The sequence below is a fragment of the Triturus cristatus genome, chromosome 10 (assembly GCF_964204655.1).
Source record: "Triturus cristatus chromosome 10, aTriCri1.1, whole genome shotgun sequence".
NCBI classification, from domain to species: domain Eukaryota; kingdom Metazoa; phylum Chordata; class Amphibia; order Caudata; family Salamandridae; genus Triturus; species Triturus cristatus.
Window position 1 is genome coordinate 1,183,927,429 of NC_140593.1, and position 14,510 is coordinate 1,183,941,938.

The 14,510-nt window shown below is 44.5% G+C and overlaps 1 protein-coding gene across 1 annotated transcript; it reads left to right on the forward strand.

The window, feature by feature from the left end:
* The first annotated feature begins 5,722 nt into the window (after window positions 1-5,722).
* LOC146796972 (olfactory receptor 1L6-like) lies at window positions 5,723-6,667 on the forward strand. The gene has a single exon (XM_085631476.1). It carries the CDS (start codon window positions 5,723-5,725, stop codon window positions 6,665-6,667), a length of 945 nt encoding a protein of 314 aa, XP_085487602.1.
* The last annotated feature ends 7,843 nt before the right edge of the window (window positions 6,668-14,510 follow it).

A 14,510-nucleotide genomic window follows, 5' to 3' on the forward strand; every position in this document is an offset into this window, starting at 1 on the left:
ATTTTCACATATTTATAGATTAGCCTCACAGTGGAAGCCTCTTTGTAAAGCTGGACTGGTCACCCTTCTGTCGCTTATTGCTGTATTTGGATGTTAAGCTAGTACTAATGAGTTGCAACCAATTCCTACAGAGTGTTAGCAAGTTTAAAAATTATGAAACAATGAACTAACAGACTCACATGTCCATCGCTCAAATTAGCATATATTTCCCTATATTAACCGACGACTAATTCTTTTTGAGTTCCGCAGTAGCGTGCTACTCACTGAAAAGTGCTTTGACGCCTTGTCAGGGGTGGAAGCGCTATATAAATACAATTACAATATTGGGCATTTTACAGGACTGAATCATGTGCATAAATCAGTTACAGGTTGTGCATATACCAAGGAGGTGCATATTGTGCTTCTAGCAGAGTCCAATATATAATTTATGTGATAGATGCCTTCATAGTGGGCTTCTACCTCTGAGCTCTATAATGTCATGTGTGCTTTGGCAACAAATATACATATCAGTGGCGAATTCCCCAAATTCTCAAAGCAAAATAATTGAGAAGTGTGTAAGGTGTTGTACTGTCTTTTAGTAAAAGATTGGTCTGGAGCACTTTAGGGTCAAGCCTGGGGAGGCACAAAATAGAACAGAGGTAGATAGTCTCATCAGCATTACTTTAGAGTCAGGCTTCTGATGGTCAGAAAAAGTTAATTTTCTTCGGTTCCAAAAGTCATGACTTCCAGTTTCTTTTGCGGTTTGGCCTTGATTTTATTAAGATATCCTTTCCAAGGAGCTTGAAATCAGCACATTTGAAGTCAACCATCTTATTACTAAGGTAGGAATTCAAATCGGGAATTACATGTGGCTTTCAGCCGTGCCAGTTGAGGATTTCGGTGGAGCCAGTAAAGGAAGTGGGTGGAGCCAGGGGAAGTGGGTGTCGCCTCCCACAAAAATGTGAGCACCTGCACTTCATATTTTACAAATTAAGCACTGGAATTTAGTCTAACCACTATAGACTGCAACTAACTGAGCAACTAATCATGCCGCAATTCTTATGTACCCTGGTGCTAGTGGAAGTATTGTTGTAATAGTTTAAGTACATTATTTTAGTGTTATAGCCTTAAACAACTTTGTATTTATGCACTAGGTAACATGAATTAATTAGCTAGTTGTTTTTTAAGGCAGTCATTGCACAGTTTTAGATTCAAGTGTGGGATTTTGTTTTTAAAGTTATCTTTTCTGTGTTTTTCTGTGTATTGAAAGTTTTTAACATTTTAAAATCTTACTGGGCTGTACATATGCACTTTGAACTTTTATGGTCTAATGACAGAATAAAGTTTAATGATTTGAATTTCAGAATATCCCTTTCTAAACCTGTACTTTACTCTCTTTAAACCCCTCCTTAATTTTCAATATACCCCTACAATTTAGTATTAGTTGCTCCCCATTTTCTAGTCACGCCCACTGTTCCCTTTCACGTTTACAACAAAAAAACCTACCTACATGTGCGAAGATCTCTGAACTGAATATATAGGAGGGTAAGAGCCCTCCCGAGACCCCCCACACCCCCTTCTGGTTAGTGAAAAGCCATTTGCAGTATGTGAATAGTACTACAGTTGTACTGGTTCACTTATTGCAGAATGTAGTTTGTGAATAGTTCCCTGAGTCAGGAGTTACAATTGACATAATACACAACTCCAGAGAGGAAATGGCAAAAGTTCATGGCTCCTGGGAGGGATCTGGGCAGACGTCAATGGTGGGACCACCCAATGCCCATTCACAGGGTCCATATAGTGAACACCTCTACACCATCTTTCACCATGGGGTGGAAAATGTAGTGATTGCTGTAGATTCCGGGGCAAGCATTAGCTGGTGGTACCCTGCACAGAGGTCCATTTTGGAAAACTACCTGGAGCTGCTTACTTCAGGCATGATGCCATCGACTGTGGGTGCAAGATGTCTTTCACGTTGGATGGCCAAATTGGGCAGGCTCATGTCAACAAAAATTCTGACTTGCCCCAGCTGCTTGGGTTTCCGTGCCACCACAACTGGGGATACCTAGGGCCATCAACCTTCTTCATGATGTCTGCTTGCTCCAATTTCTGCAGTTCAGCTTTCACCTTGGGCAGCAGGTGAAAAGCTACCCTCCGATGTTTCAGCACAGTAGGTTGGATAGAGTCCCCAATGTGTAGCTGCATCAGACCGTCTTTGAGACATCCTATTCCTATGAACAGAGATGCAAACTCAGCCACCAGGTGGTCCTCGCTTCCTAAGTGGACGCTGAAGGTACACACAATGAGTTGAAGAATCTCTGCCATCTGGCAGCTTAACAGCATTCCTGAACCACCTTTGGTTACTCACACCTTGGCCAGAGTCGTGAAGATGGCGGCCAATGGGAGCAGTGTGAATGATCCATAAGCGAAAACCTGGGTGGAGGTGGGGTGTAAGACCAGGTGAAAAGGGAGAGTCTTTAGGACCTCTAATGCCAAAGTATTGATCGAAGCTCCTGTGTCGATTAATGCTGGTACCTGATGACTAGGGGTGGGCGGAATTTGCGAAATTAACTTTCGCAAATTATCGCGAAAATGTTTAAAATTATCGCAAACAAGCGGAAATATCGCGAAGATGCAGAAGTTTTTTTCCGGCATGTTCGCGAGATTTTCTGCATGGTTGCAGGTCTCCAACTTACCCATGTGGTTGCTTGCGGGCGTGGCCATCTTGTTTTGAGTTGTCTCGCGGTGCATGATCGCGAGAAGAAAGACGTGATCGCGCGACGCATGACGTCACTGCGGGCGCAAACTGTCGCGAGACAGCGCAAATGGCTAAAAACAATACAACATCTCATGGAGAACGCCACCGGATCAAGAAAACTTGTCGGCGAACGCAGGGATTCAGGTAAGGCGATCGCGCGTGCGCGAGAATGTATTATTTTACAGCGCGAGCAAGAAACAAATTATCGCCAAGCTGCGGAAACCGGAATTTTTGATATTTTCGCGCTCTCCGCAGAACGCGAAAATGTCAAATTATCGCAATTTCCTCGAACGGAACGAAATTTTCGCCCAGGCCTACTGATGACCTGCCAGGAGAATATTGCACTTGGGAATGCACCTCCGCAGATATATACCAGGTTGGAGTGTATGGATGGCATGAACATTTGCTTCTAGGTCATCATAGTCATCCATGTCCTCGTCATCTTCTGGTATAGCAGGGGACTGCATTGAGTTGATTGTTTTGAGTTTCTGCACCTTTTTTGGTGTGGAAGAATGGCAGAACTTGGTAAAGTGGTTAGGCTTATTGCATGGCAATTGACCAGAGGAGGGTCCGTGGTGTGGATATGACCATCCACAGCCTCAATAAAACCATCTTGGAAGTCAAGTTCGATTGGGGCAGGGCTTCCTTTTATCTGTATTCTCAGCATTGCTGGTTCCATCTTCACCTGGCGTTGCAGAGCTCTTTCCATATGAGTGGCGGCCCCTTTGGAGAGTTCTTTGGAATGACCCACTTTCAGCATTTCGGCCATGGGCATCTCTGGAACTTGGAGAATATTCTCTCTGAGCTTAACCGAAGAGCAGCCCTGTATGAAGTGGGCACGAATTTCATCTCTACCATCAGACAAAGTGCAATGCTGGCCAAGACTCTAAGGCACACATGAAAACTGTCCACAGATTCTTCAAGAAGCTGACGGGCCTGGCGCAACCAAAACCTCTCATAGGCGGGATTTGCTAAGTGTTCTAAATGATCAGTCAAAGCCTGTGTTATTGTAGCATAGGTAAATGGAGGACCACCCTCGATAACAGACTTCCTAGTTTGTGGATTGACGCCCCACCCAAGTGTAATAGCATGGGACTCAGTCAATCATTTTCTAGGCCCACTGCCGCAAAATAGATTTCCTGCGCCGCTCTAACCAGTCCTTTCATCTCGCTGCTTAAGCGGGTGGGGGCCCATCCATCACAAACGGTTCCAGAGCTGGTATGGAGGCCATGATGATGGAAGTAGCAAGCCAGTATAGATTGCACAGGGGTCAACACATCGACCTTGGGTGAAGGTGACCTAGACCTCTGATGGACCATTTGGGGAGAAGCAGTTGTGGGATGGTGGAAGATGGTGCAACGCTCGCCATGGTACAATCCTATAGTGTGATGCACATGTCCCCGGAGCGCTGGAGCCTGGATAGCTAAATTGGATCCTTGCCTGGAGTGGGAGCCAATGCAGGTCTTGAATACTTTGGGATACAGGACTGAATTTGGGAATTTTCAGCAGTAGTTGTGCAGCTGCATTTTGTAGTGATTGCAGCTTGTGTATTGTCCTCTTTTTTGCTACTAAGTAGTGGGTGTTGCAATAATCAATTTTTGATAGCACCAGAACAACTATGACTGTTTTCCTAAGATCAATAGAAATTAAAGGTAACATTTTTGGTAGAATTTTCAGCGTAAAAAGGCATGAAGATGTAGTGCAGTTAACCTAATCAGATAAAGATAATGGTCATCTAGAGTGATTTTTTACCTTTTTTACTGGCAATGGGCAAGGCCCGGCTGCTTCCGGCCACCAGGAGGAGTTCCAGAAGGAGGTATCCTTGCCAAATAATACCACTTTGCTTTTGTCAGTATTCAACTTTAAGCAATTGTCACGCATGGTGATTGAATATTTGAAATTGAATAACCTAACAACCAGATTGCCCCTTGTTCAAGAGGAATTAGCAGAATTCTATTCCTATTAATGGACTATGGACTGTGTGAATAACCCGTTCCATAGTTTATTTTCATGGTGCTTTCTATGTACCTCTTCTTCTACCAGTCTAACACACAGGGCCTTATTATAATGTCGGTGGGCCCTCCATCAACAGGCCGTTGGTGGCGGGCCCACTGGCAAAAATTGCAGCGGTCCGACCACCAGATGACGATCCGGCGGTCGGAGGCATCGATCGTAGGGCCTGCTGCTGCTTTTTCAAATGGCTCAAGGAGCCCGTAGGGGTAGTGGCGGGACCGTAATCACTACAATGGGGGTGGTGCCTGCTCAGGCACCGCTGTAGTGATGATGATGGCCCTCTGCCTTTACATGGCTGTCTGACCACCATGTAAAGGCAGACAGAATTACAATTTGGAGGCCCCTTACAGGGCCCCCATCCCCCATGGGCCTCTGCTATGGGCCCAGAGGGACACATCTGGTACCTCCTCAAACATTCATGCACCGTGTGCCAGGCACCACATGGTGCCTGGCACATGGTGCATGGATGTTTGAAAACTGATGGCTGTGGCTTGTGCTGATGCCCTTTTCCAGTGCCACAACACAAGCCACAATGCAAAAGACCACTTTTCCGACTAGCTGCATGGTGGTCGCATTGTGATTGGGCAGGTGTGACCACCGACATGTAGCCGGTCGGACACCTACCCAATACGATGGCGGTCGGATGCTCGTCTTAATGAGGGCCACAGTTGTGGGCTGTGCCTTATTGCACACCGATGGTATATCATTTTCTTGAGGTTTTGGTGTCTTACTGTTGGTGCTTAAGACTGGCAGAAGCTGCACCGTGCAGACTTCTGTTCACCAGCCCCATGAAAGATATTTTCCTGTTACTATGTGCCTATGTTTAGGCCTCACATAGTGTCATAGTACGTGTATGTGTGTGTGTATGTTTGTGTGTATTTATGTAGACCATCTGTCAATGTGTATAGTTCTTTATTATGTTGCTTTAAGATACCTGTTCAATTTTTATCTTGCAGATGGGCGGTGAAAAACATGGAAATTAAGAACCAGACCGGTGTTATGTATTTTAACCTTCTCGGCCTATCAGACAATCCAGCTCATCAGACAACTCTCTTTTCACTGTTCTTTATAATGTACTCAGTGGCACTGATAAGCAACAGCACCATCATGGCTACTATTTCTGCTGACCCTCAGCTTCATACACCCATGTACTTCTTCATCTGGAACCTGTCGCTGGTGGACATCTGCATGACAACAACCATAGTGCCCCAGCTTCTGTTCAACATGCTCTCACAGAGAAGGACCATTTCCTTCTCAGGTTGCATTACACAGTTGTTCTTCCTTATTGTCACAGGGAATACTAACTTCCTCCTACTTGGAGCAATGGCCTATGACCGGTACGTTGCTATCTGCAAGCCTTTGCATTACTTCATGGTGATGGAGAGGAAGTTCTGCATGGGGCTGCTGGCCGGTTCCTGGGTAGTAGGACTTCTACATTCTTTGCTGCACAGCATTTTGACTTCCAGGCTACCATTTTGTGCTTCCAATCTGATCCAGAGCTTTTTCTGTGACCTCCCACCTCTGCTGAAGCTCTCATGCTCAGACACGAGCATAAATGAGCTCTTGCTTTTCACAGAGGCCCTGATGATTATCCTGTTCTCCGTTTCCATTGTTGTAATCTCATACTCCAATATCATCTTGACTGTACTAAGAATCCGCACACGAGAGGGCAGGAGTAAGGCTTTCAGCACCTGCTCTTCCCATCTCATTGTGGTCACCTTGTACTATGGGACAATTTTATTCATCTATTTTCGGCCTAGCTCCAGCTACTCACTGGAGAAGGACAAGGCAGTGACTGTGGTGTACACTGTTATCACCCCCATGCTGAATCCTTTCATCTATAGCCTGAGAAATCAAAAGATGAAAGATGCTTTAAAAACAATTTGTGGGCGATTCATATTTTTTCACAAGTTCTAAAATCTGTCTGTTTGCGGCAAAATTCTTGAAACTATTATGAATATTATTTTAATTGTATTTCACTTTCTAAATAACCTCATAATTACCACCTACATGGTTCATGACATAAAATAGCCATTCCCTCTGGTTCCCAATCATGGCCATTGTTTTTGTTTCCCCAAATATAAATCTCAGGTGCTGTATTTGCATGCTGAACCTAGACATATTTGCTCTGTTCCTATCTGTTACCATTATATATCAATATGACTTAAGTGTGAGCATTGTAACTAGTTTGAACTGTATGGATCTGTTATTAAGATACGAGTTACAACCAGTGGCGGCTCCTCGTGGGAGTGCTGTGGGCCGGTGGGGTGGAGTAGGGAAGGGGCAGGGTGGAGGGTAGTAAACTCCTGCATAAGGCCGAATGGAGTTCAGTTAATAAATAAATAAATACAATAAATGTAATTGCTCGCGCTGCGATGCAGCGATGCAATGCAGTGCACGCAATGAAAATTGTTGTATTTATTTATTTACTTACTGATCCCCGTTCGGCCTTATACCGGAGTTCACTACCCCCACCCTGCCCCTTCCCCGCCCCACCACCCCGCAGCACTCCCAAGAGGAGCCGCCACTGGTTACTACTGCAAATGAGAAAAATCTTTCCATCGCTGAAAATCTCCTCTTGAAACGAGATTTCTGTTTTTATTCGACCATCAATCATCGTTAGTGTCTACTAAAACCATGCAAGTTGCTCTTTTTTCAGGTCTAAATTTTGACGGCAGAGCCAAACTTGCCTTTGTTCAACTAGCCTTCTTCAGCCATTGGCTTGAGACATCAGCCTGTTTCAGAGTTTGGCGGATGTGTTACTCCTTCACAAAGGTGATGAATTTCACGTCTATCTCATTGCAAGAGCTTTGTAACCTATAGCACTTATAATAAGGCAGAAGGTATGGCCGTCATGTGGTGACTGACTAACCATTGCACCAAACTCCATATCGTGCCCTTTGTCAATCATCTTATAGCACAGCCTATTGGAGTATTCTTCTCTCACCAAATTCTAGTGGCTGTTTGGGTGTATGCTTCCACCTCCACTCACTGAACTTTATAAAGGGACCTCTTTAAAAAATACAGCCCTTTTACTTGCAATACAGGCAAAAACAGAACTGTACCAAAGTTAAGGGAGCCTTCAATGCAGTCGACCTTTCATTTCTAGTCTAACTTTAATGTGTGCATGCTGGATGTGTTGGCACATTAAAGCCAGACCTATTGGTTTTGTCAATGCTTGTTATTTGGACAGTGCCCCCCACCCCACCCCTTCATCATTTGGAAGAAAGGAGCCCTTAATGCTCATTCAGCTTCTAGTGACTTCTCATATTTGTGCCCTAACCATAGTGCGGTTTAGGAGCTTGTTTAATTTTTCCAAAAACCTCCTTATTAGCATTACGTTCTTGAAGGGTGGGCGGAATGTTTAATTCGGCCTGCGGGATTTAGAAATTCTGTGTTACTCTTGTAACATGGAGTCTCAGCCAAATTTCTACAATCACTGCATGGTGGAATTGTTTCTTGTGAGGCTCTGGAAATGTGAGCATGAGTGAGATTTGGCATCCCCTAGTGCGATCTTCTAACCTGGCCGGTCGCAAGTGGTCTCAGTCAGAGAGCAGCTTTTCTAGTAGATTTGCTGCCAATCGGGTAGATTTTCTAAGCAAGTGGCAGCAAAAACAACTTGAATGGCCACACACTCATGCACACCACATGGTGCTGTGCTTATTGACTTTCCAGTTCTGCTTGCGCTACAGGCACGAAATAGCAGTGCGAGCAGTAAAACATGCATATCTTCTGACCATTGGCAGAACTCAGCGGAATCCCACTGAATTTTTATGTAGCTCCATGGAATTCTGTGAAGTGGTACTCCCCAAGTCCCACCCAGCCCTAGAATTCTTACTGAAATATCATCTGGCCAACTAGAATTCAAGGTAAACTGAGTTATTTGAAAAACAGAGTTAAAGAAGCTGATAAAAATGGATCTATTTTGGGCATGTTGCTTGTATTTTACTCTGCTCCTAAAATCATGGTTATAGAGTTTATTGTTGAGGGCAGGTCACTGTCCAGGGGATGCACAACTACAGGAAAGACACAGGCCTCAGTTAGGACCAGGCTCACCAACCTACTTCCCAACCATATCTAAATAGCAGTTTATGCAGATAATGTCAGACTTGAATTGAAGGCTTGAAGCCTCCCTCAATCTGGCCCTCAATCTCATATGCACTGTGTGGCATGCCTTACTTCATGAAGTTCTCTCCTTTCCACTTATCTGGAATCGTTGGTCCTTGAACTCCCAGCAAAGAGCTTCTCTCCTTGCAGTCTTTCTCTGTAATACCACAAAGTTCCAAGTTGTGCATGGAATTGGCTGATGGCAGATGCCACTCGGCTTAAATACTTGCGCGAAAGAGCTCTCTTGAAATGCTGAGTAGCCTGGCTGTAAGTGGCAGCTGCTGGGACTGCCTAAAAACGTTCAGATAAAACTTTAAGTTGATTAAAGAACCATGAAGGATGGGGAAGCAAGAGGGAGGAGGCGGGGACAAGGGAGCGTGAGAGGTACTTAAGACCAGGCTCAAGAGAATGCAATGTATGAGCGTGGACAGTGGATCGGACTAGGGTGACCAACTGGCATGGGGAAAATTCAGGATGGTTCGTGTAAAAATTCAGGACAAAGGGTCAAAATTCAGGACAAAAGTTCAGGACAGGAGATCAAAATTCAGGACAAAAGTTTTACAGACTCATCAGAAGAGGTTGCGTAATAGTATATAAGTAAGTACAAGTGAAAAGAAGTTTATATTAGGTTGAGACAATTGTGCACTTCATGGTTTTTCAGTATGCACGCAGCTTTGAGCAAATGTGCAAGTCTTTTTGTGGTAACAAAACCATCCCCCCTTTCCAGCCTCCCAGGGAAACGCCAGATGCCCGGTATGGCTAGTTCAACCTTGCTACCACCCTCCAATGGTGACCCTCCTCTTCACATACACCCTCTCTCATGTGTATTTAATTTCTTTTATAGTGCTACTCATCCCAAGTAAGTAGGACAGGGTGTTGGAGTGTGTTACATCACACACATATTATATAGAGACAATGACTCATTTAAATGTGAAAGTCAATCTATAGGAAATGTACTTAAGATAATGGGGGTTATAAGGTGTAATCATTCTTTCATCCATCATTCAGTCTTTCACCATTCATTCTGTCCTTCCAATTGTGTGCCCATCCATATCAATAGTCAACCATTTGCAAACCTATCCATCATCTATCCTTCCATCCATCCATCGTTCCACTCATCCAGCCCTCCATCCACCCTTTCACTCATCCATCCCTCAATTCATCCTTTCACCTTATCCATCCGTGCACTCATCCATCACTCTTACACTCGTCCATCCATTCACTCATCCATCCAGCCATCTACCCTTTCACCCATCCAGCCATCCTTTAACTGGCTCATTCATCTACCTAGTCACTCATCCTTCCACCCATTCACTCTTTCAGTCATCCATCCATCCTCCCTTTCTCTCTCCACCCCCTTTTATTTAGCCATCCACCCATCCATCCCTCCTTCCATCCACCCATCCATCTACTCATCCATTCATGAATCCATCCATTGACCCTATCACTCATCCATCTTTTTACTCATCCATCCATCCTTTCTCTCATCCATCCACCCTTTCAATCCTTCCCTCATCCATCCATACATTCTCGCATCCATCCACCCTTTCACACCTTCACTCATCTATCCACCCTTCTGTCCATCCACCCTCCCTTTCACTCACTCATCCAGCCTTACATCTACCCTTTCACTCATCCATCCAGCTACCCTTTCACTTATCAATGTATCAATCCATCCATCAGTTCACTCATCCATCCACCCTTTCAATCAATCAATCAGGGGATTGTAAGCACGCTACTCACCCGTGAGGGTTTCAAGGCGCTGGGGGGGGGGGGGGTCAGCAGGTCCGTTTAGCCAAAGAGCCAGGTATTTGGGTCCGTTGTTGTGTAGGCATTTGTAGGGGTGAGTGGGGATTTTGAAGGTGACTCTTTTCTCCACAGGGAGCCAGTGGAGCTTTCGCAGGTGTTGGCTGATGTGTTTGTGCCGGGGAATGCAGAGGACGAGATTGGCAGTGGTGTTCTGTATAGTCTGGAGTTTGCGGGGTAGGGAATTGTTGATGCCGGCATAGAGTGCGTTTCCAAAGTCTAGTCTGCTGGTGATGAGTGCGTGGGTGACTGTCTAACTTCACTCAGGGGGGATCCATTTAAAGGTCTTGCGAAGTATGCAGAGGATGTTTAAGCAACTGGATGTCACGGCGTTGACTTGTCAGTTCATGGTGAGTGATGAGTCGAGTATGATGCCAAGGTTCTTGGCATGGTCTGAGGGGGAAGATGGGCTTCCGAGGGTGGTCAGCCACTAGGTGTTGTCCAACACTGACGGGGTGGTTCCGAGCATGAGGACTTTTGGCTTCTCGGCGTTGAGTTTAAGGCAGCTGTTGGTCATCCAGAATGCTACATCTTGCATTCCTTTCTGGGAATTGAGTTTGGCTGTGGTGGAGTCTCGCATCCATCCAACCTTTTATCCTTCACTCATCTATCCACCTTTCTGTCCATCCACCCTCCCTTTCACTCACTCACCAAGCCTTACATACACCCTTTCACTCATCCATCCATCTTTTCTCTCATCCATTCAGCCTTTCACTTCTTCATTCATCTATCCACCCTTCAGTCCATCCACCCTCCCTTTCACTCACTTATCCAGCCTTATATCCAACCTTTCACTCATCCATCCATCCATTCACCCTTTCACTTATCAATTCATCAATCAATCCATAAGTTCACTCATCCATCCACCCATTCACTGGCCTGTTATCCACCCTTTCACTCATCCATCCATCCTTTTTCTCATCCATCCATCCTTTTACCCTTCCAGCTACCCTTCCACCCATACTTCCATCTATTTACCTTTTCTCTCATCCATCCTTCCATTCACTCATCTGTCCATCCTTTCTCACATTATTCATCCATTCACCCTTTCATTCATCCATTCACCCTTTCATTCATCCATCCAGCCATCCACCCATCTCTTCACTTACACACGTTTTCTCATTGATTATGAGCTGAACCTTTGTCTGCTGAGTTGCAGACAGAAGAGGCCCATCAAGGAACTTCCCCCCTGCTGTAGTTCCTAAATCAAGGGGTGGGGCGGGGGAGGGCTCACTATGCCCCTGTACATTGGCAATCCAAAAAAGTGGAAGTCATGAGTCATGCATGATGCACAGTGCCACTGTGACATGGTGTTGTTTCCAGGGCTGGAAGTGGCATGAAAAAACTGGGTGGTCTCTCCAAAGTGGGTATTCGGTATAATTAAGGGCATGTCTTAAAACACCTAAGCTAAAAATCTGTGCTTTGCATCGTGTGCCCCCCAACTTGTAATGTGCTGCTTCAGTCATTGCATCCGGATATATACCACAACAAGTAGTGTTACACCTACAAGCCAGAACTATTGGCTTTGTCAATATTTGCTAGTTGTATCAAATAAAAAAAGCAGCAGCCATGGCTTTGTTGAATATAACATTGAAAATGCTTTACTTTTAAAATGATGAGGCAATGAAGGACCCATAACCCTTTTTTTTAAACGTGTTTCACCACCTTTGCATGAACTGGATTCCCACCTAGCAGCATGGGCGTTTTTGTTAATTTCTTCCACTTGACTGAATGTCCTGCCCTGGACCGAGGCAGGAGGAGGCCACCGCATGCAGTAAGAGCACAGACTGACCCATTGTCATTCTGTATGTGGCAATCGGCTCAGACAGCATGACAATAGGAAGGGTGGGGCTGCTCTTCTTCTCAGAGGAGTGCGAGGTGGCCCCATGAGGGAGCTGAGGTTTCTGGCAGGGGAACAGTGATGTTCCCCATTGCCCATAATTACAGACAAAAGGCATCAGTAAAAGGGATCTTCACTGACAACGGACGTGAGATCCAAATTACAGACTGTCCATAAAATGTATTGACCGTTGGTCACCATAGATCGGACGATGGAGCAACATGGAGTATACGTGAGGGGCAGGTGTTTGAGGAGGAAGAGCGCATGAGGGAGTGAGCTCGGAAATATGTGCCCTCTCATAGAGTGCTGAAATAAAAATAAATATGTAGTTCTCTAAATTTGAGCAGTTTAGGGATTCAAATCATCCATTCAAAGCAATGGTAAAGAAGTTATACTCCATGGAAGGCACAACAAAGATAAGAGGAAGGAAATCCATTAAAGAGGAGCAAGCAATTGAGAGTGACAAGAAAGCCAACCAATGGTAAGCAGCGTGCTGGTTTAAAATCCACTACTATATTTTGGTATAGTTCAAAAGGGTACTTTTGTAAACAGACATCTGTCTGTAGATGAGACATGAAAACAACGAGGAGGCGCGGAGCTGGATGCCCCAATTACTTTTCGATAATCTTCATTACTGCGAGTGCAGTTTTCCTCGCCACATGGGTCACTACGTTATTACTGTGGTGAGGAAGACTTATGAGGAGGTAATACCCCATCCTTAGCAGAGAGAGTATTGAGATAATCCCTGGTCTTAAAGGGGAGACAGAGTCTATGTATGCTGCACCCAAGCCCAGTGAGCCCTATTCTGAGAAGAAGCATAGTAAGGATGCCATGGGTTCAGGGGCATACAAGGAAAATAAATGCCCCCTTTCATAGCTGTTTGGGTTGTAAAATACAGCAATTGTCAGGGTTCTGGCCCCTAAGTACATTGTGAATTGCTTCTTTCTTTCCTGCATATTAGCTCTGTTTTGTTTTATTTCTATTAGCTATTGTTTTGAGTAGAGTTCTGACTGCAGTCTACCACTTAGTATCAGCCACATATACTCTGTGCTTTATTTAACCACTTCACTTTTTCATTTTAAAAATAATGCCAAAGAAAAAAAAAGAACAGATACATGATATAGCAGGAGATACTAAGTAGGATTTGGAGGAGTGGGGAAGGGAGCTGTCTGATTGGGTGACACAGATACATTGCATCACATCACGCACATATATGCTCTGTTCTAAAGTAAATGCATTTTCTTTAAAAAATTGACATAGACCTTTCTCTTGTTAGATGGGTGCATGGGCACACATGCCACGCACAGCTGTCAAGCGGACATGTATAAAGTGGCAGGGAAGGTTTGACTCATTGTAGCCGCTTCTAAAAGGTGGATTTGAAGTTCATATGTTTCTGATAGCCATGTTGTAAAACTATTCTGTGCCAGAAAAATGTAATTCAGCCTGTGCTCTGGAATGTATGAATGGTAAAGAACAAAATGGACATGTGCAGGCTATATGCCCTCAAATGTTCATTGGTGAAGTGTAATTCCTGTTGTACCCTCATAGTAGATATGCAATATGAAATATTACCTGCCTGGACTCAGGCACAATGTATTCAATTGCCATATACATTTCTGGTTGATAATGTAATCTACTCCTGGATCTTGTTTTATTGAACCTTCGCACAGACCATGGGAGGAGCAGCCGGAAGTGCCTGCTCTTCACACCTGGTGTTCTCCATCCTTATGGGACAGTTTATTCACCTATTTCCGGCCTAGCCCCAGCTCCTCGCTTGCGAAGGATACAATAATGACTGTGATGTACACCATTTGCCATCCTCCCTTGTTGAACCCTTTAATCTACAGCCTGAGAAATGGCGCTATTAAAGAAACGTAAAAAATATGTGTACATGACTATTTCTAGGGAAAATTAAAAAGCTGTCTCGCTGGTTCCAAAATTATATATCAAACCAATGTAGGTATTAATTTACCTTCATAACAATTTGTGCATCGATCCCTTATTTGC